The 27,307-nt window shown below is 36.9% G+C and overlaps 1 protein-coding gene across 1 annotated transcript in view; it reads right to left on the reverse strand.

Moving 5' to 3' along the window:
• Positions 1-10,336: 10,336 nt before the first annotated feature.
• Positions 10,337-27,307, reverse strand: part of LOC113106199 (cadherin-17-like) — a 34,460-nt gene continuing 17,489 nt past the window's right edge. Inside the window, exons 11-18 of the mRNA XM_026267877.1 lie at positions 27,059-27,135; positions 22,222-22,413; positions 19,463-19,704; positions 18,550-18,680; positions 13,705-13,944; positions 11,782-11,898; positions 10,734-10,850; positions 10,337-10,626 (exon numbers count right to left, since the gene is read on the reverse strand). Coding sequence (XP_026123662.1) covers positions 10,526-10,626; positions 10,734-10,850; positions 11,782-11,898; positions 13,705-13,944; positions 18,550-18,680; positions 19,463-19,704; positions 22,222-22,413; positions 27,059-27,135 — 1,217 coding nt within the window. The 3' untranslated portion in view covers positions 10,337-10,525. The remainder of the gene's footprint in view (positions 10,627-10,733; positions 10,851-11,781; positions 11,899-13,704; positions 13,945-18,549; positions 18,681-19,462; positions 19,705-22,221; positions 22,414-27,058; positions 27,136-27,307) is intronic.

Here is a 27,307-nt window from a genome sequence, read left to right on the forward strand (position 1 = left end):
CAAGCTGAAATAACAGGTGACCTGAAACTTCTTATGTCTTATGCATGGGCTGCAGGATGACCAGCCAGTCCAAGGTATTGTACATAATTATTTGAGAAACAGCTGATCTCACTGAAAACAGACACAGCTAGGTTAAGGAGCAGTTTACCATTCAGTATAATGGTTCAGTATAACATAATGCATCAGTGGGAGCCTATTATTGAGAAACTGTTGAAAGCACTGATTGAGGATTTGATAAATCAATCAAACAATAAATTATGAATGTGGAATCACCTTCATGCTATTCCAATATTGTTATTTCTTCTGTGGAAAATAAATAAGCTTTTCCCTACATCAAGAGTTCAACAACACTAATGCTCCAAAGAGGACTAAAGGATCATTGTAATCCTTTCGTTTGATCTTCTTCTTCATTATAATTTCTAACATTATACTAACAACATTACAGGTGTTTTATGTCTATAGCTAGATGAAATGCCTTTTGCAGATTTATTGTCAAGTGAATTTGTGGAATTAACTTCTTTAAAATGTAAGTTGATGGATTCATCATTTAGCTTTATAATTTGAGTCCCTGTAGTTCTCATATAGATATTTTCACCACTGTGCATGTGGATGAGCAGCCACCATATAGATGAGAGCAGGACGGCAGCAGGGAGGCAAAGCCAGGGTCCGGCAGGCTTTCCAGGAGATCTAAGCTGAGCAGCTGGTTTGTCTAAACTTTTAACGCAGCCATATCAGGGCTGTTGTTCCTGAAGGAGCACAGCAAGATTAAAACCACTGATAGTTCCCTCACAGTGGGAGACCAAACCAAACTCTCAGCCTGCCTGCTCGTAAATGAAAAGGTCAGAGGTCAACTGTTTAAAGGGAGGGTCTGAGCAAATGGAAAAACTGAGCTGAAGTCATCGACTTGTCACATTTAGGAGCCAAAAGGCTCAATGCCTCTCATGGGGGACAGAGAGATGATCGTTACGAAGGCTGAAATCTGTTGCAAACCAGTGTTCTTTTAGTTTATTTTTATGCTGCTTGTTTAATTTTACCTTATGTCTTACTAATTTTGTAGTATTTATTTTAGCAGCTTTTTTACTTTTGTTGTTTTATAGTTTAGATTTCAAATTAGCATTAATGTTTTTACTGATTTATAATTTTTTTTTGTTTTACTTTTAGTCATTTTAATACATCATCTTACTAAACTTACCAAAGAAACATTTAAAAAAGTTTTTGAGCAATATATATATATATTTGTTTCACGTTTTCAATTAATGAAAATGATTTTAATAGATTTAGTTTCAGTTTTACTTAAAGGTATAGTTTACCCAAAAATTACAATTCTCATAGCTTTATAAAATTATGGCTGAACCGCTGATGTCACATGGAATATTTTAACAATGTCCATACTACCTTTCTGGACCTTGAATGTGGTAATATCCTTGCTGTCTATGCAGGGTCAGAAAGCTCTCAGATTTCATCAAAATTATCTTAATTTGTTTTCTGAAGATAAATGAAGATCTAGTAGGTTTGGAATGACATGAGGGTGAGTAATTAATGACAGATTTAAATTTTGGGGAGAACTGTCTTTATCAAGAACAACCACACTGTTGTGGACAACATCAAGAAGATGTTATATTATATAATTAGAGCAAAATTTCATCCAAAATGTAAAATTCCATCATCCTTTGTGCATCCATGTTGTTTTAACATGTATGACTTGATTTTTTTTTTCTGCAAATACCAAACGCATTCTGAAGTGTTTTTGTCCATAAAAACGTGAAAACTATCACTTGTTTACCCGAACGTCACCGCGATATAAAAAAGTCAATGGGCACCAATGTTGTTTTGGACCCAATAGAATTTTAGGGGTAACACGAGGGTGAATAAATGCCACAGTTTTCATTTTGGGGGGAACTATCCCATTATTCTTTCTATAAAATATTCATGCAGTATGACATAATTAACTGTAAATGGGCAGCCTTATACTACTGCTCCATCTCGAATCATTGAGAAAGCCAAATCGCACAGAATAAGAAATAATGAATCAGTGCATTATTGGCGCGACCAGTATAGAAAATGTCACAGTGGTAATGCACTTGGCCCACATGCGTTCAGAGTAGTGGATGTAATCCCACACATAGCAGCTATATGTCTGCTCGTGATGGCCCGCGTTCACACTAGCAAAGACTCAGACAGTGGGCGGCTCGTGTGGGTGACTGGGCATATGACTGTAGTAAGACTGAGCCCAGAGATCTGCACTATCAACAGTGTGTGTAGGTGGCTATACTGTTGCTTTCTACAATCTGGCTCACTCAGGAAAGAGCGACGAGAAAGAGCTATGAAGTGAAAAATACACATGCTGGTCTGAGGACAGATCTGTATTTGTCCCGGGCACTTCAGCCTTGCTCTGTGTCACATGGTGCACATAATAATTGAGCTGTAGCTCTTCATGTCTGGCAGACAGTCTGGAATGAAGCTTTTCATTTTGAAGAAGGACACTTTTTGAGCGCACTGTCAAAAGGTGTGGATAAATGCAGTTATTTAAGTGATAGTTTTGCTCAGCAGGATATCTTCAGCACAAAAGAGAGTGACATACAAAATAGCGTGCTGTTCAAAAGGGAAAAGAAAGAGAATCAATCTGAATTAAAGCCTCGGAGTTACGCTGTTTCTATGACAACCGAGACAATGCAGCTGATGTGCCCACAGAAAAATCAAACGTCCTATTCGAAGTACAGTAGAATAGAATAATTTAGCTATTTTTTAACATTAAGATTGAGTAGGGGTATTCACTATGCAGCATTGCCTATAAAAAGGTAATGTCTGCCTACTAATGTGGAATACAACAGGTAATGAGGCTATTATGTTTGGGAAGTGTTGTGCTCTCACATAGGTTATATCTTTGATTTGCTGCTTTCAGCCAGGCTATGAATCACGCCAAACTATTTCTCCAGCCGTGTGATCACGCCGTTATGTTAGAATCAAGCCAATCACAACAGCCACACTGCGTTTGGCGCTTATGTCATCAGTCTCTATAGAAAGAGAAGAAACTTAGTTAAGAAAGACTTTTGGTGTAGAAAGAAAACAAAAATAATTTTATTTAAACGATTTCTTCTCTTCCACTGAATAATGTCAGTATTTTTGTATTCTCGTAGCTTCAGAACATTAAGGTTCTACCACTGATGTCCAGTAGACTATTTTAACAATGTCCTTTGTTTGAATGAAAGAAAACCTTAATAATAACATCACTGTTAGGGCCTAGGACCTTTACAGTTCTAACCCCCCCCCCCTTCTGAGTTTATAGAGTATCTCACAATTCTCACAATTCTGACCAATATCTCACAATTTTTGTCTTCTCGTAATTGCGAGATACAATATCGGAGACTCTTTTATTTTAACAGAACTGCAAGTTTAAGTCTGAGTCTGAGTGTCACAATTCTGAAAAGAAAAGTCTGAATCATGAAATATACACTCACAATTGTGAGGAAAATGTCAGAATAAAAAGTCAGCATTGCCATGGACAACAGTGAATATTAGGAAATATCTGACTGCTCTGTGCCAAAACTGACCAACGAAAATCAAGTATTTCAAAGAGCTGTAATAAACGTAAACCACAGCTATCAAAGATTGCATGAATGTTATGAAATAGGTACTGTTACTGCATAGGCGGTACTGTTGTACAGTCAACCCTTCTGTCCAACATGCTGGCATTTAGAGATCTTGACAAAGACAGGCCATCTGATATGTAAGTGTGTTGTATTCTCCACAGTGTAAACTCACTTTAATGCAGTTAGCATGGCCAGGCAACATTTTCACTGAGCAGCAACTAGCCGACATCGTAATGCAATAACAGAAAGGTCTATTCTATTAGCCCCAAGTCTGTAGCTTTCTTTGAGCGATAACTAGGGCCATTAGCTGGCAGGCACTTTTAAGCAACGGGTCCTCTTTCTGAAAATAGAAAATGACACGGCCACCTAAATCACAGTAAATGCCATCTACAATCTACAATCTACATCTACAATTGTGTCTTTATGACACAAATAATAATAAGGGTCCAAATAATGAACATCATTCCGAAAAGACAAGAAAATGTTACTTTATTTAAAAAATAGGAAAATACAAACCACTCTAGAGGTTCACAGTCATGGCTTTTGGCTTATAATGTCACTCCAACCCTCAGTCTATTCTAGCACTTGCACGTGTAGCCTAACAAATAATGGTTGAAGTGGCTCTGAAGTGAGTCTTTTTAACTGTAGTACATTAATAGCCGCTGCTAAGGACCTCTATTATAGTCAACACCCCATAGCTGCAGTTTTAATCTGCCTGACAAAGTACATGTATGCAGAAAAGTTCACCATAATTTATAAATATCTAAAATATATTGTTGAGTGCTTTAGCGATCATTGTACATGCACAGGATTTAACATTCTACTTTTATAGTGTCTCCTTTGACAAGTGATTATTTGCTTTAATATCATAGTAGGTGGCTGTTTGCCAAATTAAAGGCTCTCGCTCTTTTAAAACACTTTTATACAGCTTTGAGTTTGGGAATGAGCTTTGGCAAAAAGCAGCACTGAAGCAATATCACAAAGGCAATCACAGCTGTACTGAAGGACAAAAGCACAATAATTGTTTTATACAAGAAGTTTAATAAACAAGATGTCGATAAACTTACCATTTAGATGCAATTGAGAGTTCCTTTGTGCATTTTTGTTTCTGCAGACAGTTCCAAGTGGATACACTATACTATAGTAGTATATGTTCTTGAATGAATAATTTTGAGTGAAACAGTTAAGTAAATTATTCAATGACCCCTCATTAGGAAAGTTATTTGTTCTGTTTTCTGAGGCATATTTCTTACTATATGAGTAGCATGATCCATTCCTGGAAACGTCACAGCTTCAGGACAGTATTTAGAAAACCCCAGGTTTGTTTTTTTTGTAGGTATGTCGTTTACAATTTTTAATATTTTTGTGAAATTTGTGGAAATTTGTGAATGTCACTGAAGCGAAGCAACTGACGCTGTTAGGTCACGTGACAGTAATGGCCCATGATGGTCCTCACTGCAGGACACAAGATCCAGGGGGCGTGGTTTGATCCTCCCACCCTACATAAACCTAAACCTACCTGTCTCCACCCCTGATTCCTAAACCTACCAATCTCCCAGAGCTCCACCCCTGAACCTACCAATCTCCACCCCCTAGAGGTGGATGCAACCACGCCCCCTTTATTTATGTTATAATCATCACAGATTCACAAAATAATTAAATGGACTAAGGTCGATATCATAAATACTGTACTCTATTAACTAGAATTAATGACTTGGCATTTGTTTGTATTATGACCTCTCGGGTCTCGATGTGAGATGCACAAATAAGAGAGATTCCTGAAACTCAAACAAATTTAATTAATGGAGAATATCTTGTGGTCTGCATCTATAGGACCCAGTACAACCCCTGCAGTGCGCCAGTGCCAGTAAGCACTTCTTCTGTTATCAGTGCTGGCCAGTAAGGTGGTTAAATTTAGATCTGGCATTCACGTAGTTGCAAAGTCTAACAGTACGAAACTCAAAAGTACATGCCTCACAGCATGTTGTAGAGTAAATATCTCATTTGCCTGACTGGTGCTAACTGTGCAAAACAGAGGATGTGATTCTGTTCACACACTATGTTAAATGTAGGCTACCATCAGAAAAACAGAAATGAGAAAATCTGACATTTTTGCTCATACAAGGTATACAAAAAAAAAAAAAAAAAAAAAAAAAAAAAATTATATATATATATATATATATATATGTATATATATATATATATATATATATATATATATATATATATATATATATATATATATATATATATATATATAAAGAATGTAGGTGCCTAAGATCAGTGAGGCCTATGACCAGTCAGTTCCAATAAGAAAATCAGGGCTAATTAAAAAAACAACAACAACACAACAACAACAACAGATTTGGTACTAATATAGCATGCTGACCATAACACTGTTTTAGATACAATTTTAAAAGATGGGCCATTTTTTACGGGGAACAGCAAATTATGAAAATGATAACTAGTGTAACTAATACAGAGTCAAAAAAGGAGTTTGACAACAGAGATCATAGGCACTGATCACTATAGCAGCTTTAAGTTGTGCTGTTGGGTCATTTATTTAACTTGACTACCTAGACTAATTAATTACTAGCAAAAAAATGGTTGGCACGTCCAGGGGCGTGGTCTAAATGGGTTGTCCCTATTCTCTTAATGAGTAATGGGTGTTTTTTGGGTGTAACATGCGATAAACCAATCAGAGTCTCATCTTCCATTCCCTTTAAGAGCCAGTTGCGCTCTTGCCGTGACGGATTTGATATTTACATGGCGTAATTTGGCAAGCGCAAAGACATGTCGTGTCTCCGAGATGAAACGGAGCTGCTCGTGTACGAGCAAAAATAGATAGCCTAATTCTGATCCATGTGATGACTATCCATTATGAAATGTAGGCATTTATATATACATTATATATATATATATATATATATATATATATATATATATATATATATATATATATATATATATATATATATATATATATATATAAATTAATTTAATTAGCCTACAAAAATTCTTATGCATTTATCCTTTAATAATTCTTATCCTTTAATTTTTAATATTTGGCATGTCTGTGTGCTGCTGTGCGTCCCTGTGTTTAATAAGCAGCGTGCATGTTACGGACCCACCTATACTAACACGCTCTTTAAATAACAAAGAAAAAACATTGCGCCAGACTTTAGACCAGGTTTGAGTTGGTCTATGGCCCAGTCTATTTTCAGCTCCTTAAAATAGCATTGCGCAAGCGATGCGCCTGAACACACCTCTTTTTTAGACCAGCACGCCCATTGGTGCAAAAATGGCCGCAAATGAATCTGCTATTTAAACAACAAGGCACTGGATGGGAAAATGCGAACGGCGCCGGACTGAAACTAGCAAACACACTTGCGCTGCGCCATGTGTCGCATTGTGCCTGGTGTATGATAGGGCCCTAAGTCTCAAATATGTAAGCACACTATTATTGTGTAATGAAAATGTTAATGCTGAAGAGGACAACTGGATGAATATGCCACATGAGGTTGTGCTGCAGTGTGCAATAGGGCGATCTGAATCTGAATCACTGACTAAATTGGATTTCATGCTTGTACCTCTTCACAAAGCTCCACTGGAGATTGCATCACTCAGTGTGGCAAGATTAAATATGCATCAGATCAAAACAATTACAGGTTTTTCTGGTTGAAGGAGGCCTCTCCAATTTAGACGGCTAACCTTCATTCGCCTTTTCCAATCTCAGCTGCGGTAAACAAAATCGGTGGACAGGAAAAACTAGAGAGAGGCTAAGTGGCCGAGGCCCTATTAAATTAATCAGGCAGGCTCACACTTAGCTCATTTTGGATAGATTAAAAAGGATTATAAATAGAAAGATGCAGTGCACTGCTGATGTTGAATCCTGCCCAAGTGTGAGCACATGGCCTGTGTGGAAGGGTGTTGCTGAAACTGGCAGGAGTAAGAATGGCCAATCTTCATGCTGACCTGCTCGCTGTGGCTTCGCTTTCAGGTCACCAGCCTCAGCCGCCACATGTAACAGCAAACGATAAGAGCAGCTGATTGAACTCTCTGGAAAAGTGGTGAGAAATGGAAAAAAGGGGACACTTTCCAGCTCTGAAAACGACAAATATTTTCCACAAAGTCATTTTCCACAGCCCAACGACATCATGGGTACTTCATCACCCTGAAACGTGTTTATATGTCTCATGTAGACATCACAGCTACACTCTTCCTAGCCAAGAATAGAAGCAGGACTTTTGGCAAATCACTACAGGACTTTTTTTCAGCTTCATTGGAAAAACGTGCCTGTGGACATTTCTGCAAAATGATAATATGCTGCTTCTTGCACGTTTAGTGACACTATTAAAGTGGAAAATGCCCAGTGAGTGGCGTTAAAAGCAATTTGCAAATGAAATGACTGTTGTGTGGTGCTAAAAGGTTAATGCTTTATTTTATCTGAAAAGAATGTTCCTCCTAAACCCTACAGATAGTCTTAATAAAAGTAATCATAAGATCAATAGACATTTCCTGAAACATCCAGGCCAGTTTAGCTTGCTTCTACAAAGCCTAAGCATTTTTCTTTTTATTGTGATCCATGTCATGTTTCATGGGACTCGTACCCAAGCATTATACATTACAAGTGCTATGCTGTACAAGGTGAGCTACTAATCAAGCTTGTCAAAAAAGTCATACATATGGAGTTGTGCCAAAATATGTTAGTATACAATTTGACCTGTTGCAGGGAATTAGTTTGAAAGGCAATGTGACCAATCATGAAGCTAAATCTGCTGTTTTTGTCCAATGAACAAATCAATCAGGAGACAAGATTACTGTCGGTGGGCTCAACTTGAAAAATGTTGTGTGTATAGCGGTTGAAACAGAATACCTTCTGATGTTTATTAGTAAAGAGGAAGAAATGATCGCTTCACTGCCGCTTGTACTAAGGCACTTCAACAATCTGTCACAACACATTAAAAAGTCACAAAATGCTATTTATTTATATATTGATATGTTTTATATATTGTTCAACTACTGAACCAAACAAAAATACATCTTTATTAATGTTTTACCCTGTTATTAATTTTTTTGGGGGGTGTTTTACTGCTGCTAGTATTAATTTCATCTGGAAACTGCTGTGATCTATGTGTATACGTACGTTTTTGGAGTTTTACAAACCCCTGTTTTTCAGTCTGTATTTCCTCTCTTCAGATGCACAATAAACATACATTTTGACAGAAGTTAAAAAGCTTAAGCTGACTGTTTCAGCTGGTTTATAGTTTAATCTGGACTGTTAGCCAGCTGTAGAGATCTGATCCTAAGAGAACTAAAACAAGGCCAGAATCTAAATATAGTCCCAGTATTATTAGGCTTGACCTACGAATGACTGGGTCTTTCTGTAAACATTCTTTTGAGCTGCTGCCCTTCAAAAACACACAACCATAACCATTCATAACCCTCATGGGGTTGTCCGTAGCAAAGTAATGTGTTGACAGTTCCAAAAGCAATTCGTATTATTTGCGTACATGTTGTATTTTTAAGATTACATTAGGGAACATCCTGAAATCGTCTGTATTTGGGAACTGTGCTTGAAGGTAAATAATCAGCATGTTGTTTTTGGATTTTACCATTCTTTCCTTACGCCCCCACGGAATGAGCAACCCTGGATGTGATGCTTTAATGGCAGAATATTCATGAAAGAGATCCCGAGAGATTACAGGAATGATGTCCTCACGGCAAGATTTAGCAGAAACATGACAGGAAGAGCATGAAGTAATGTGACACGCTTACTGATATTTTAAAAGAGCACCTGAGCAGAACGTAATAGTGCCTGCTTTACATTCGATGCCAAAGGCTTTGTTTACACTCGTAGTGGGAAGGCTGCTGTTTGGCGTGACTCAGTGGCGTGGCTATTTTTGGTGCACTGAATGTCTATATATAGCATACTTGTAAGGTCATCTGGGTCACGTTCACCAGTGTCATCTCAACATAAACAGGAGATGACTGGCTAAAAGGGATGTGAAAATGTGAAACTGTTTCAGCCTGGTTATTATTTCCAGGGGGGATGGGGTTATTATTCTCCATCTCTAAAACAGCTTTGCCTGAAAAAACAAAACAAAACATGAATGAGGTTAAGCTCTCTCTTGCGTTCTCAATGTCAGTCTATTTTCTTCTCTATTTATATCAGTGACCAAACAGAGCTTGTTTGTTACTTTTGAACTAAATCAATCATGCGCCAGAAGGAAAAATATGTAATTATCATTCAAAATGTTTTAATTGCCACTACTGTATTGTAACTCAATATACTGTACTGTAATGACACTGTACTGTGTCTATCTACTTGATTGTAAACAAGACATTCTAATTACAGTAGATTGCATTCGAATAAATAACAGAAAAAAAAGAAATACATTTAATTAACTTTGTTGACCTCAGTGTATGTCAGTGATCAAACAGAGACTGTTTTCTGATTTATTTCTTTATTTCAATTCATTGATCCCACAAGTAAGAGAGGAAAGAAAATTAATTAACTGATTTATTTATTGATCCCACATTTTCAAATCACTACTAATTATAAAATGAAGATAGCAACTGCATAGCTTAAAAACAAATAAAAAGAAATATCACATTTAGAGAGAAGTTTTGAATTCTTTACAGTGATACCAATCGATATATATATATATATATATATATATATATATATATATATATATATATATATATGTGTGTGTGTGTGTGTGTGTGTGTGTGTATGTGTGTGTGTGTGTGTGTGTGTGTGTGTGTGTGTATGTGTGTGTGTGTGTGTGTGTGTTACTGTTCACTACAAGCAAAATCATATGGTCTCAAAAGTTAGCAAACTAGACTTAAACAGAGGAATCCCTCAGCGTTGATGCTACTTTCTAAACTGTAGCGACCAAATGACCAGATGATCCAAAAACTCTCCAAAGTTAGAGAGAGACTTTGAGTGGCACTCTTTCCTGGCAGCATTGGTTTGGTGGTGTTGAATTCTGGTAGGACAGTCTCACAAATATAACTATCAGTATGACGCCTGTAAACAAGAACATAAAATGTGATTGCAGGAACTGCAAATTTTGTTATCCTCTTCCGTTTCCAATCATTTCAGGATGTTGTGAATGAGCTGTGTACATGTCTCACCTATAACTCCCAGAGTTCCGAGCAGGATGCCCACTGTTGACTGAATAGTGGGCATGCCCTGAAGCTGTTTTGGTGCTGTTCTACAGTTCCCCCTCACATTGCACGGGCAAACCGTCACTGTGAGAGAAACAACGACCATTGAGTTACTTAAATGCATTAGAAGGGCAAGGAAAATAGCATATATTTATGGAGCACTAGGTGAGGATAAATAGCAAGAGAATCAGACGAGATAAGACCGTGACAGGGAAAGAGAGAGGAGCCATGCACCTGTGGCCATGCCATTCATAACTGGAGACTGTGTGAACAGGATGTTTCAAGAGAGAATCTATTAAACTAATGAATGTGAATGCGTGACCAAGCAGACACAAAAACACACAGCACTAGTTCTCAACCTTTTTGACTCAAAGGCCCTCATATTTGCTAAAAAAACACTGCTTGTTTTATAAAACTTTTTTATTAACTGCCAGTGTTGATATATTAAATTAAACATGATTCACTATAAATATGTTCACTATAAATATGTTAATATGTTTTATTTATTTTTAAATGAACTTCAACTGCATTAATCCACTTTTGCAATGTACCTTCCAGAGAATATGCAATAGAAGGAAAATTCTAAATAAACATGGATTTAACATAAACAAAAACCCTCACCTATTCTCTCAACCTCACATCAGTAAGCTTTATGAGAAAGCAATGCTCCATCATTACAAATACTGACTACATTAGTGCTAAATTGTTTCTCAAATATCCTCTGACTGAGCAGTCATTAAGCTTATTTGTACATTTTTAATAATGTGAATGATGTGACTCTGCTTGCTTTATGATGGAGATGTGGCTTAATTGGGTTCTTTATGTGTCGGGGGAACATTGTGAGAGATCTAAATTAAAAAATGTCATTTGTGACCTCCAGTGAGTCCATTTAGCGTTGCGTTCAGATCGCTAATGCAATGTATCAGTGTAATGAAATGACGTACATGGTTTTGTTCTTTACGTAAACATGCTCTCTTTTCATTCATTCAGTTCTATGTTACTCTGTGTATGTTACCTGGCAGATTGATGAACGTGCTTCTGGGTGGAGAGCTGCTGTCTGAGATGGTAAAGGGTACAATGTAAACCTCTGGAGGCAGGTATGGGACATTCAAAGACAGGTTGGTGTGAGTGTCTGTGGGGGAAAAAATGAAATCCCAGCTTAAATTTCCATGAGTGTTGCTGATCTGTTGCCTTGACAATGTAAATATTAGCAAAGCACTAAAATATGCTAGAAGTAAGTATCCCTAGCTACATGCTAACAATGTGCTAATACTGGTAAGCAACATGTTCAAATGACAGAAATGTGCTAAAAGTACACATCTAGTACACATCTTGTCAAGCCAGCATCAAACATTTATTTTTTCAAATTATTAATATGAGTTATAATATTTACCATTGACATTAATAAAAATAATAAGGTGACAAAACATTAAGCTAAGTAAAGCAGTCTACTGTAAAGCTGCTGAGTAAATCTTATGAAAAAACTCCTCACTCTGCCCAGTCGGGATTTGGCCGTGTGATGCTAAAGCAAGAATTCAGTCCAGTAAACAAGGCGCTGTTTTCAGTCTCTGCTCACTCTTATCAGTGGTCCAAGAAACCTCACAGTTCTTTAATGTGCTAGTCAACAGGGGACTAAACTAGTACAGTATTATCTGTCACGGGTATCTTTCTTGTCAGAGGTGACCAATATGTTGCCCATGGCCTCCACATCAAAAGGATTTCTGGTGGAAGCACTCAAATAAATGTATTCTATACAAAATAGACAGTGCACTACATCTATCTATTGGGCCTATTCATGGTTTCCATTCACGTGACTGGCATGGAGACCGGGAAAACTGCAGCACAAGCGTGTCAATTTTCCATCTCTGTTTCAAGCACTGAATATTAAGATCACCTCTCGAAAGAAGAAAAGCAAACATATGTGATCAGACTTCATATTTTGGCCATGTGTAATCCATATACAGCACCTGCCAGTAAGACACGTGTTCAGGGTGAAATATAAATTGAGACTGACAGACGCCAGAATACGTCATCCCTCACCATCCTTCTCGACACGCTTTCATGATGGAGCATGTAAAGCTGGATGAGTAAAAATGGAAGAGAGGGGTGAGTGTGGAAAAAAATAAACTCACTGTTGGATGTCTAAAGATCAATTAGATGAAAAGTCAATGAAAGTACACTTTTAGACTCTTCACCAAACGGCCCCTGCTGTCAGATCATAAATTAAAGGCAACATAATTACCCCATGTCACTAGACTTTTTATCTATTAACAACAAGGGAAAGGGGAAAAAAAGAAAAAAAAAACCTCAGAAAAACAGACAGAGAAGAAAAAAAAACAGCACAAAAGAAAAGGAGTGAAAAACAGAATCAAAATGTATTGGATTCTGGTCCGTGACTCAGACGCTGCAACTAAGTCAACCCGCTCACCGGCATGAGCTTGGCACATTAATGACGCCTGAAGCTATCAGGAAGAAATCCATTACGCTTATTACATCCAACACAGATTCGTCTGAAGACACTAGACATGGAGGGCAATTTCCTTCTTTGTCAGTACGCTCTTTTCCCCAGACCTGCACTGTGTGTGTGATTCAGCAGGTGGAAAGCATTACACCCAGTTCTGATGACGTCTCAGTTTGACTGCACGGATGTTACAGCCACAGAACAGCAGTATTTTTTTTCTTTTCAAATCTCTAATTTTATCCACATTGACGTCATTGCTAGAGCAGGTCAACGCAACCGGGCCTTTCAGTGCTAGTGTGATTATAGAAGGTTTGGGCAAATTAGGATCGTCTGACATGTATTTTGAAATGACTGACGGACAGAGAGATCTTTAAAGACGGGTCACGTAGTTCTTGGGCGACAGGGGAGATTTCTCACTTCACATTCAACTTATTCAATACGTAGAAGGGCTGGAAGTGGGTAAAGACAGAGACAAACCATTGATGGGAGTGAGCTTCCAGTTGCTGCGGACAGTGGCGTCACTGCGGAGGGAGAAGTTGAGCCTTCCTCCATGCTGGGGCCCATCGCTGTCCCGAGAGGCCAGAACCAGAGCCTGATCCTCCCAGCGAGGTGTGCACAGGTATTTCCAGGAGTAATCGCCCACCAGAACTGGGCTGTTGTCATTAACATCTAAAATGTGCACTGTCACCAGAGTGGAAGCCGACAAAGAGGAGTTACCTGAAGGTGAGAAGAGGTGGCTGAACATATTAATCATTTTCATCTTGAGCTGTACTTAGTGTGCATTTAGTGTCTTTCAGTATGTTGCTGTTTTGAAATGTTTGCTTTTCTTACATGGATAGCTCATTTAAAAATTGACCATTGACTTTGACCATTTGCACAACAAAAGATTGAGACATTTTTCTTAATTTCTTCTGTTTCAGATGAAGAAAGTCATTCAGGTTTGGACTGCCATAAGGGTGAGTAAATGATGACAAAATTATTTTTTTTACTATCCTTTTAAGAGTATTAACTACATAGAATCCATACCATATGCCATTCCTCAGAAGCTTTATTATACTGTGCTCAGGAGATCAAGCCATGAATTATTAAAATACTGTTCATAAAAAATATGCCACTTCAGCCATTGTTCAGCGGATTTAAAATGTTGTTAGAATTAGCTGCTGCTGCTTGTTTCTTTGCTCTCTTCACTGCAGGATATGTTTTAAAACAGACATTAACTTGATGCTTAATACTGATCAATAGCTGTATCAAAGGCTGTGCAGATTGAGATTAGTACTACAAAACTCAATGGCATCAGTCTGCGTTTATCCAAGAGAGAGCTACAGTATTATAAAACAATAAAAACTTATTTGAAAAGGAATATCCATCTTTACACATCTTGCAAAAAACAGACAGAATCCCAACACCTACAAGCAAGCCCCTCAGAAAAAGGATAAATAAAACTGCAACTAATTTCAGGGTTGAAATTAAATGCATGTTTGCATTTTAAGCCTGTCCTGCAAAAACATGGATATTTTCATACTTTTATGTATTAACATAATTTGTTATGACACATATATAGCAAAGACATTAAAGGGGTCATATGATGTGATTTCAGTTTTTCCTTTCTCTTTGGAGTGTTACAAGCTCTTGGTGCATAAAGAAGATCTGTACAGATGCAAAGACTAAAGTCTCAAATCAAAAAGCTTGATAAAAGTTAAGAGTCAACCACACCCCCCTAAACAAGCTTGTCTAACACACCCCCACATGTCTACGTCACTGTGAGGGAACATTTGCATAACACTGCCCAAATGTTCATGCAAAGAAAGAAGGCATAACATTTATTCTCGCTGCTGCCTCCGCTGCCATTTTGTGGAGATGCTGTGTTTCGCTGTGAAAGTGAAACTACTTTGTCTGGAATATTTTCTCAAAGATCAATCCAAGAAAAGATTTACATAACAGAAATGTTCAAGATCTCCAAAGCAGGTTTATTTATGCACTCAATAATTGGTTGGGGCTCCTTTTGCATGAATTACTGCTTCAATGCGGCGTGGCATGGAGGCGATCAGACTGGCACTGGCATAGTTTGTCAGATGTTACTTCTCTTCCTCTTCATAATACCCCATCTGCTTGTTAAGTCTGACATCATGTGTCACCACTTTCGTGTCCAAACCCCATCTGATACCACAAGAAAACAAAAAAAAGGTGCTAATCTACACTCACAATGTGATATAATACTACCAAAAAAGTTATAATCCTAACTTTTAACTCCATACCAAAGTCCCAGATAACCAGACAATGGAAATATAAATAAATAAATATAAAAATTATTTGTGTTTTGAGACTGTAATGTATACCGTAAGTTTTAAAATGTTCAGCTTAAATGATTAATATGAATAAACAGTGCTAAAAAATGGCTCAAGTGATTCTCAAGTGAAGTGAGTTGAGGCTTGGACCCAGAAACAGCGCTTCTTACACTTAACAATCAAAAAGATTTTCTGTGAGGTTCAGGTCAGGTGAGTTGGCTGGCCAATCAAGCACAGTAATATCATGGTCAACAAACCACTTGGAAGTGGTTTTGGCACTGTCGGCAGAATGAAACCAGCATCTCCATAAAGCTTGTCAGTAGATGGAAGAATAAAGTGCTCCGAAATATCCTGGTAGATGTCTGATTTGACTTTGGACTTGATAAAATAGAATGGACCAACACCAGAAGACTGGCTTCCCCAAATCATCACTGACTTCACACTGGACCTCAAGCAACTTGGATTCTGTGCCTCTCCAATCTTCCTCCAGACTTTGATTTCCAAATCAAATGCTAAATTTACTTTCATCTGAAAAGAAGACTTTGGACCAGAGAGCAACAGTCCAGTTATTTTTCTCCTTAACCTTTATGAAATGCTTCTGACATTTTTTCTGGTTCAGGAGTGGCTTGGTTCTAGGAAAGTGACAGCTGTAGCCCTTTTCCTGAAGACGTCTGAGTGTGGTGACTCTTGATACACTGTCTCTGGCTTCAGTCCACTCTTTGTGAAGCTCTCCCAAGTTCTTAAATCTGCTTTTCTGGACAATCCCAAGGCTGTGGTCATCCCTGTTGCTTGTGCACCTTTTCCTACAACACTTTTTCCTTCCAGTCAACTTTCTATAAATATATTTTGATACAGCACTCTGTGAACAGCCAGCCCTTTCAGCAATGACCTTCTGTGGCTTACCCTCCTTGTGGAGGCTGTTGATATTTGTCTTCTGGACAACTGTAAAATCAGTAGTCTTTCCCATAATTGTGGTTGCAGGTTCTAAACTAGCCCAAGAGAGACCCAGTATTTATACAAATTAATCAAACTAATCAACCTCAAAATGGAATATTTTGAGATACTGAATTTTGAATTTTCCTAAGCTGTAAGTCCTAACCATCAGTATTAAACCCCCCCCCCCCAAAAAAAACTTGTGAAATATTTCAGTTTGTTTGCAGTGAATCTAGAATATAAGAAAGTTCGATTTTTTTAATTAAATAAAAAAAAATAAAAATAAAGACCTTTTCCATGACATTATTTAGATGCACCTTTACAACGCGTCTGTGGCACAAATGCTGTTTCTAAGTGGGGCAATTCCAACTTTGCAAGGAAAGTATGGCGCTTCAGACCCACAGCATGTAAATATTTTTTTTTTTTATTTAAATAATTTGCCACTGATGATTAAAATGCGAGTTTTGAGCATTGTAGAGTAGCACTTGTTGTTTATAGTTTCTCCGATCACAAATGCAGACATGGTTTCGTTTACGCAGCACAATATTCAATGCAATGCGTAAAAAGACAGTATAAGTCATTACAAACAGTAATTATGTGCCCACTGAATACAAAAAAATGCCTAGTTTGTAATGGGTATTATTGATTTTGTCACATCGTGCCGGGAGACGGCATCGCAGTATGTTAAGGCCGTAACATTTTCGTCACACGCTTGAGGCATTCAGCCAATTACAATGCACTGAAAAGCTGGCCAATCAGCATATACCTCACTTTTCAGAATGATGAACTTTGTAAAAATGTATGCGTTTCAGGAAGGCTGGGCATAGAGGAGCATCAATAATGTACATTATGTGGAAAAATATATATATATACATATATATTTTTTTACCTTAGACTGCATAAACACATTGGATTACATCAAATATACAAAATAATGTTATTTTTAGCAACCTCATATGACCCCTTTAAAATATTGACCTGCATTTTAGCCTCTTAACTATAGAATTGCTTAAAGTTAACTTAAAATTGTATTTTTTTTAAAAAATGTTAAATTGACTTTCATGCAATTTCACTCAAAATAGTTTGAAATTAAACAATAATTGGCAGACCCCTATTGAAAACCCCTAACTAAAAAACGACTCAAACATTTGGCGGTGCTTTTACAGATGTAGGAATTAAATGGAATATATATATATATATATATATATATATATATATATATATATATATATATATATATATATATATATATATATATATATATATATATATATAATATTAATACTTAAAAATATCTGTAAAGCATTTGACATAATTTCCTTCTTACAGCTTTGTAACACTTACTGTCTATTTTTATGCATCTCTTTCTGCAGTCCATAAAATACAATGGAGGTCAGAAGCTCTCAGGTATGTGTATTATTTTTGTCTATAATCTATAGTTTCTTTTTTCTCCCTTCTCATATACCCTCCCTCTCATTTTTGACCCTGCTTCCACATTCAAGACCACTCAAGACAGGGAGCTGTGCGTCATATCTCTTGTTCTCATATGTCTTCCTTTGTCTCCTCCTAAACATTTGTGACTGAGCCTTAAGGACTGGATTTATTTCTCGTCTGAGCACACTGATGGGAGCAGAAGGTAACCGGAGGGGGAACAGTGTGACCTTCACACCTCAAATCTTTGATCTGCGCCCTACTGTACGTTCAGATGCGGAGGAATGATGTGGAAGTCTATACCACACATGCATCGTTCACACTCCACAACATCTCAGCTGGTGACTCATTCACTGCTAGTTACAATGCCTGAGATTTCTCTCACTGCATGTGGATGTGGCCCACAATTTTTACATGAGATCTGATATTGAATAGAGCCTGTCACAGTGTTTTGAAATGTCAAGTGTCTCGGCAGCACTGATGATTTTGAAAGAGAGAAAGCCGAGGGGATGTTGATTTTCCCCAGATGTCTCGCATTGATAGCATCTTCGTCTTGTACATGCTCTGTATAATAACTTCAGTTTGATGGACATGTTTATTCAAACAAACAACATGAATTGACAGCCCTCCGCAGTGAATGCACAGCAAGAGGAGGGGGTAAAATATCTCTTACGCCCATCTTCAGCCACCACTTCCATGGTGTAGGTGCTGTTCTCCTCTCTGTCCAAAGCCTGGACCGTCTTGAGCTCCCCTGAGTACTTCCCAATAGAGAAATATTTCTTAGTGTCTCCTCTCAGCGAATACCTGATGAAATAACAGTTAGTTTGAATTATCATCCTCTTTCCTAATCAAGCAATTACAACATTATGGCTTATAATGGCAACAACAAAACAAGATGAATTTGGTAAAATATCGTTCCAGAAATTCAGATGCTCATCTACAAAGAGAATAATAGGTTTTCAGCATGATTTCAGAAGGATTGGATTTTTAAATTGTAATTATATTTTAAAATATTATTATTATTATTTTTTTGTGTGTATTTTAGGTCAAGATTAAGATTCTTTTTCATCTTATAATGGAAACTGTATGATTGAAATCTATTTAAACAAGTAACTATTCTTGAGGCAGTCCTTACAAATCACACCAGATGCCTTTTATGCACTACTTCCCCTGCTGTTTAGCCAAGCATCCAGAATCAGTCATGTCAGGTACATGAAATGATGTGGCAACAGCTGAACGGCAGGATAACAGCTGCTTGTACATTGTGTACAATCCACAACCTGAACAGACCACAGTAATTGACAAGGACAGTGCTTCTGCACGCTTATATTTTGGTGTGCACTTCTGGATTAAGAGTATTTTAAGAGTTTTAGTTTTTAAACAAATACTGAACTTCCTCTGTGTGGTTTAGAATTGGAGAATGTGGTATTTGGGTAAATTTAGATTTGTTAATCTGGGGTTTCTCCTCTAGTTTACAAATGTAAGGGACAGCTGGAAAATATTGCAGGGGCGGGAGTCGATGTATAGATACAATTGCTATTGTGATAGGTAGTTGTACTAGTTAAATGAGTGAAATATCACCTTACCTGATTGGATGAGAGTCAGGGTCATAACCTCTGATTGTGGCAATAACACGTCCTGGCTCCTCCCCTTCTCTGACAGTGACTTCATAATGGCTTTGAGACAAAACCGGCCCTTCATTGATGTCATCGATAAAAATGGTGACAGTTGCTGTGGATGCTGGTCCGTATCTGCCTCGGACCAGAGCAACTGGGTTCTGAGCGCTCAGCACCAGTATGTACTCATTCTCCCGCTCAAAGTCCAGCACCTGCACATAAATGAACACACTCTTAGTATAGTATCTACTTTTTTATGCATGGAGGATGGCTTTAAGAGAAAATAAAGTTCAAAAATAAGTAATTATGAACATTTAAAAAAATACAAAAATGCAGTGCTCAGATTTTTCTCTTCATAATCTGTATCAGCACACTGTAGATCAGGACAAAATCGCACAATCTAAGATTGTCTCACTAGTCATCACAACGTGTCAACCTGCATCTCTGAATGTAAAATGTGTTCAAATCAGGTTCTGAATGACCCGTTGTATGCTCTGATGTCATTCATCAAACTGAAGGTCAGATATTTCTGTGGTTGCGCACAACCTGCTGACATCACTCTGACTGTATGTCCTACACTGGGCTGTCTTCCAGGAAAACAGGGGTGTAATACAAAAGGTAACAGAATGACAGAATGCAGATAAATGTTGATCTGAGAGTGGGTTTGTCCATACCTGTAACCATCATCTTTACATTTTCATTTCTCATTTAACGTAATTCTCAAGGCTTCACCTTAAAAATCAGCAAACATCATCTTGACTATAATTGTTACCAAATGATGATGTCACTGATGGTGCAAATGTTGAATCTGTATTGTTTCCCAGAAATGAGAAAATTAGAAAAACAGAGTCAGAGAGAAAAAGACTAATGCTATTGACTGGAAGTGAACAACATTACCATTTTTCCCCACTAGTAATATTACATCCAAACTTTACTTAATTTAATTCATTAAGTCACTTAATTCACTTTTATTTGAGAGAGCAGACAGCATTCTGACCAGACCCTGATGTTCTGCCATTCTTTGACCTTATTCCAGATGTTATCTCATTTAACCACAACAAACAGTGTCCTGTACAACTAGGGTCTTCAAATCAAATGGTGCCCAGAAACCTGGTATTAGTGTCTGATGACCTGTTAAGACTTCACTGGCCACTTCTCCACAACCAGACAACCTTGCAGGTTCAACTTTATGACAGCAGGAAAATGAGGCCATAATTGTTGATACTTCTTTTTTTTTTTTCTAATTCAGTTTAAGAAGCTCTTTTTTTTCTTTTACAACAATGCATTTCTAATAATGTAACAGAAAGCCCTATACTTTTGCTCCACTCAGAACGCATGAGTATGTCCGCACACTTGTCACCATGGACAATAAACGAGCTGTTCTCAAATCCTCAGCCAATCCCTGGATTAAAAAACAAAACAAAAAAGAAAACACCACAAACTATCCATACTAGCTCCTGACAACTGTAAAAACAGTGCTCTAACAGGCTTCAAGGTAGCAGCAAATTCAATTTATTACTGTTGTTTACCCAAAAACAGTTCTTCCACTGAGGAACAAAATATATGTGGTCTCCAACATCGATTGCCCATGCTGCAAACATGACATACTGTAATTAGCACTTGCTAATTGAGAATACAATACATCTACTTAATTACTGGGCCACAGAACAACAACAGAGAGAGTTGTGCAGAGTAAACGAGAACACAGATGAACAAGAGTAAAACAAATGGCTCAGTTGCTTAACATATGCAAATGCAAGGATTTATAAACACTCTGTTGAAATGTCATCAGCTCCCAGCTTACAATCTGACGAAACGTGAATAAAAGATGTCAGGAATGGATCAAACTTGTTGTATATTACATATAGGGTGGACAGAATCCATGATCAAGGGAACCAGTGACACTAATCAGTGGAACAACTGCATCACCTGAAGGGAATGTGGGTCACAGTGTGGAGCAGGTCTTGAGCCCTGGATGAATGGGCTGCTAAATAATGACTTAACTGTTTGTTTTCATACAATGACCTTAGAAAGTGTTTCAAAACCTAAAGCCCTCTTAATATGTTTAAATGTAACTGTGTTTGATCAAACCAAGTGGCACTTGAAAACAAATGATACTAGACATTATCTGGTAATTTATAAACATGAGCCATTTTTTACGACATTTTTAGTTCACACCAATATATAAACTCTTTATGTGAAATACTTAGTTTGTAAAGTAGTGTTTAAACTCTTGAGGGCTGAGTGGTCAACAACTTAACACTTAAACCTCATCATGCACATACCTTATAAAAATACCAGCTAGTATTAATGAAACTGTTTAATGAAGGTAAACACAGAGATAATTATAGTAACTCATGAGCATGAACAATCATACATTTTGACGATTTGACGATGAGTTTCTGCAGTCTCAGTCCCATTCTGTAAGCACTTCACAAAACTGCTTGTGGCTCACTTGGATGTGTTTAGAAGTTTCCAACAGAACATAAATTCCAGATCACAGATTAAAAGTTGTATAAACAAAGAACAATTACATTATGTCAGGGTGATAATTCAAGATTTTTTTTTTCCTAATTGGGTGAAAAAGAACAGACCACTGTGAGTTCTTTTTTTTAAATGCTCAGCTTTTCCCAACCCCTTCACTGAATGTATGCGTGTGTTTTAAAACAAGTGCAGCTTGGTTTGATGTTTGTGTGTATGACTGGCAGTAGTGCAGGCAGAGACGACACCTTATCAAGGATGAGGGCAGCTTCATTGGTCCGTCTGTCAGTCACTAGACTGAAAGCCTCCTCCTCATTCCCAGATTCAAGTCTGTAGTCCACCTGCCAGCTGTCTCCACCCCACTCATCCGCATCCCATGCTGACACTACAGTGACTGTGGTGCCCACTGAGGAGTCCTCGGCCAGGTGGAAGGGTCCGTACTAGAGAGACAGAAATGAATCAAAGATTTTGCTAACACTTTATTTTAAGAACCAATTATTGCTATTAACTCGCTTGTTAACATCCATATTACTAGCAGGGGTTCTTTAGGTAACACTTTATTTTAGTGGGTAGTTTTCACTAGTTGCTTATTAGCATGTCTATTATTAATAATGACATGCAAATATCATTGTTGTTTATTAGTACTTATGAAGCACTTATTCTGCATGACCATATTCTACATTCCAAATTCTACCCCAAACCTAAACTTAACAACTTCCTTACTAACAATTAATAAGCAACAAATTAGGAGTTTTTGAGGGAAAACTCTTAGATAATAGCGAATATGTGTTCCCTAATATAAAGTGTTACCAAGATTTCTAAGATACTGTGTAATTATGATAAAAATGGAGAATAAAGAAATCATTAAAAAGTGTGTGATTAGAAAACAAATGTTTATGGTCAGATCCTGTAAATTATATTTAGGTTTCTAATGCAAAACACAATGAACAAACGTCTGCATTAACTTAAGAATGTTTTCCAGTTCAGGGAACCAGAACATGTAATGTAGTGATACATTAGCAATAAACAATACTGTTCAAAATGTAGGGGTCAGTAAAATGTTCTTGTTCTTTTCTTTTTCTTTCTTTTTTTTTAAAGAAATTAATACATTTGTTTAGAAATAAAAATAAATAAATAAATCTGTCACCATTTACTCACCCTCAAGTTGTTCCAACATTCTAACAAATATCTTTTTTTTTTTTTTTTTTTTTTTTTTTTTTTGCACAACAAATGAAAGAAATTCATTCAGATTTGGAACAAATTTGGAGTAACTGATGATAGAATTTTCAATTTTGGGTAAAACAATTCATTTACATTGATCAAAACTTTAAATGTAACAGAAAATAAATTTATAAAGTTACAATAATAATAACAAAAAACAAAACAACAACAACAAAAACAAATCCTGAAAGAAATATTAAGAGGCACTGCTATTTTCAACTGTAATAATAATACAAAATGTTGTGGGCCCCAATAGCTCTGGGCCTCCTTTGCTCAGTCCCACTTTTTCCCTGAATAGCAGCGGAGAAAGATGCTTTCCTAATTCAGAGGTGTACCTGCAACATCTACCAACAGGAGCTAACCACACCCAACCAGACAACCTTAGCCACTTACTATAGTGTTGCTGACACTGAGAATTATAATCTTAGAAGAGATGGATTCTGATGCTAGCTACTCTTTCACTGGTCTGCCCAACCAAGGACCGTCAACACACCTCCAGCACTTCCCAGATATACTTCTGACATACAGACATGACCTTCTAAAAATAATATTCCTTTAAGAGAAAGTCAAATATAAAAAAAAGAAAACTAAAATAAGGAAAGTGTCTCACAGGAGAGTAGAAAATGTGTGTTTGTGTGCCTGCAAACAGTGATGTTCATTAATGTAAGTTCAGCACCATTCATCAAAACATCATTTCTCTAAGAAGTTTTGGCTGCCTCATAGTGCCTCAAATTCATTGTCAACTTAATTAGGGGATACATAATGAAAATGAAAGGCACAAAGTCCGTGAGGAGCGCTTTATGGATGTTTCCAGAATGCAGAACAGGGCACGTCTTCCTCTTCTTTCAAAGCGGATCTAAATATACCTGCTGAATTCATGCCAGCGCTGCTTTTTTACCCCTCCATCTTCACACCAGCACTCTGTCTGCACCCACGTACATCTCCTGTATTATTCACAACACGTAGGCGTAAACACACAGGGTATTTTCCAGAAATCAGGGACCACTGCCTGCCTCCATCCTGCATTGGTTCTCCATCTCTCCATTTGCTCATCTCTTCCTATTACTGCATCTCACTGTTTATTATTCAACTTGGCTGCATCAGTGAACGAAAATGATGACATAAGAAAGGCACTTAAGGCTGTTCTGCATATGTGCTCATGTACCATAAATAGATAGTGCTACAAATTAGTAAGTGGTCATATTTAGAACATGACCTCAGGATCATTTTTTTCCCCAAAAATAGGATGAATCAGTTCTGCAAACATTTATATTTCATTTGTTTACTCAATGCAATTGAGTACTGATATTAACATTCTGGACAAAACATAGTGGCCAGTATAAGTGACATTTTTTTTTTATTGTTCTGGTTGATAATAATAATAAAAAAATCTATGATTTATACTTATAACTTTTCTATAACTGTTATTAAATGGCAACTATAATGCCCCTTTCCACAAGATGTAATATTGGTCTTTGGTGTCCCCAGAATGTGTCGGTGAAGTTTTTGCCCAGAATACCAAACAGATCATTACACCAGCTGGAAAATGTCATTTTTGGGGTGTGTCTAAAAAAAGAGCTGTTTTGAAGTGCATCGTTTTAAATGCAAATGAGCTGTGTTGTGTATACATCTCTCTGTGTTGCATATCTACAGCAATAGCTGGTAGAAGCAACATGACTGAGAGCACGAGTACCGGTGTTTAGCCATATATATTGGATGCCAAATGGACTGAAAGTGAGATGAAACAATGCAATGTTACAGAACTCACACCATGCTGACTTGTCATCAGGGCAGATCAATTGATAGCTATCAGCCACATGACTAGCTCGAAGACCTGGCGGGCAAAACATCCATAGAACTGCAGCACAAGCCTATCAATTTTCCATTTGTTTCCATTAGTCAAGCTCATATAATCACGAGTGGTGCTTATGAAGTTTGTAATAGCATTCAATGGCACCATGAGTTATTTTTTTTTCACGCTATGCCCCCGTCTGTGTAATTCCAAAAAGTGCATTTGTTATGCACAGTTCAATCAGATGAATGACTTTTAAACTGAGTGCGTTTTCTGTAAAGATAACAGGCTTGTACTAATAGTGGAGTGTTTATTCGCAAATGCTAACACCTGTATTGCAGGAACTTGAGCTCTTAAAGCTCCGCCCTCTTTCCCGGAGCACCAGCTCATTTGCATTTAAAGGAAAAGACATGAAAATGGCACATTTTAGCTCATACCATAAAAGTGGAAATTTTAACAAGCTATAAAAAAATATCTGTAAGGTATTTTGAGTTGCAACTTCACATACACACTTATTTTAAGAGACTTATTTTACATCTTGTGAAAATGAGAAAAATAGGTCTCCTATAATGTTAAACTTTGCATACTGTGTTTATATTCTGGGTTTATATGCTTGCCTGTACAAAATATACATAATCAGTAAATTGTTTACTGAATTTCTGTGTTTTATTACCTTATTAATGCAATCTGCATAAAAATCGGTCAATGGGCAGTAACCATAGCAATGCAGATCTATCAATCAACCCCTGTGGCCCCGCCCTATACAGTGTGACATCACACTTTACAAGAATCAAAACAGCAGGCCTGGTGAGGCTGGCTTGGTTTAAAGGGGATTAAAAAATGAGAAGTGGGTGAATTATTATTATTGTAGGGCGGTTGTGTTCACACACTGCCAAAACACATTTATTTCCAAACTCCATGTAAAAGTGGATTTTGCATAACAGGTGACCTTTAAATTCTGCACTATTTTGTCTAAAAAAACTTTTCTTTAAACCCTACAAGTGAGTTTTTTTTAACCACATTAGAAAAGAACAATAAAATAATAATAATAATAATAATAATTTTGAGGTTTGCAAAAAATTATGGTTTAATGCTAAATTTGAAGGTTAACTATTAAATTAATCGATTTATAAATGTATAAACATAAAGGCTTTACCTACACCATCACACATTCACTCAAGAATAAAAATTATTTCATGATTTACTCTCCCTGATGTCATTCCATATCCATTTTATTTTTCTTATATGGAATATTAAAGAAGATATTCTGAAGTATAATAGAAGACAAAATAATGACCTAAACAGTACTGTTAATACATTAGAAGTTAACGGGAACGTAAACTGTTAACAACATTCTTCAAAATATCTTCTTTTGTGTTCCGCAGAAGAAAGAAATGCATGCAGGTTGAAATGAGGGTGAGTAAATCATGACAGCGTTTTCAGTTTTGGGTGAACTATCCCTTTAACCTAAATATAAAAATCGAGAAAAGTATATCCAATATCAACCGATACGAATAAATAAAAAATACATCATTTAAAGTTGCCTGATAATTTATATGGTATTAATGGTATTCATTCTTAAATATAATACATTTTCAGGTAGAGATCTGGTAGCTGGAATATAACCATTTAGAAAATAAAATAAATAAATGCATAACTCTATGTGTAGTACTATAGAAAAAAAAACTCTGGTTTTCAACAGTGCTAGACACACGTAATAAAAGTGGATCAAATTGGCTTGTAGGCAAGCTATCAAAGATCTGAGATCCTTACTGGTAAAATGCAGGATTCATCCGGATAAACTTAACTGGTGTCATCCTTATAGCTGTGAACATTGTCCATTTGTAGTGCTCAAAACTAAAAAAATAAAAACTCCCACTTAAATTATTACAAATCCACAAGCCTGAGATTAAAGCATGGACCCCCCCTGAAAGCTCTTTATCTCATCTGTCTCTGTAAATCACATTTTCTAGAACACAGGTCTTTTTGACCTTTTCTAATTGATCTTAACCACAAAACTGAAAATACTATATAACAGAGACACAACAATACCCATAAGTCACAGTCTATACCTCATGATGGGAGAAGATTGGTGGGTTGTTGTTTTCATCCAGAACTTTCACTATGACTGTGCAGGAGCTGTTTAGTCCTGAGAAACAAGTCAGAGAAAATATTGATTATCTATTAATAACAATATTGCTAGTTCTGTTGACTGCCATTAATATCAAGTGACATTAAAAGTCTCACAAGATCTCATGTTACAGTGTGACAGCGTATCAGATTCTACATGGCATGTTATTTATATCAGCTGACACACTAGT

The sequence above is a fragment of the Carassius auratus genome, chromosome 7 (genome assembly GCF_003368295.1).
Source record: "Carassius auratus strain Wakin chromosome 7, ASM336829v1, whole genome shotgun sequence".
Taxonomy (NCBI): domain Eukaryota; kingdom Metazoa; phylum Chordata; class Actinopteri; order Cypriniformes; family Cyprinidae; genus Carassius; species Carassius auratus.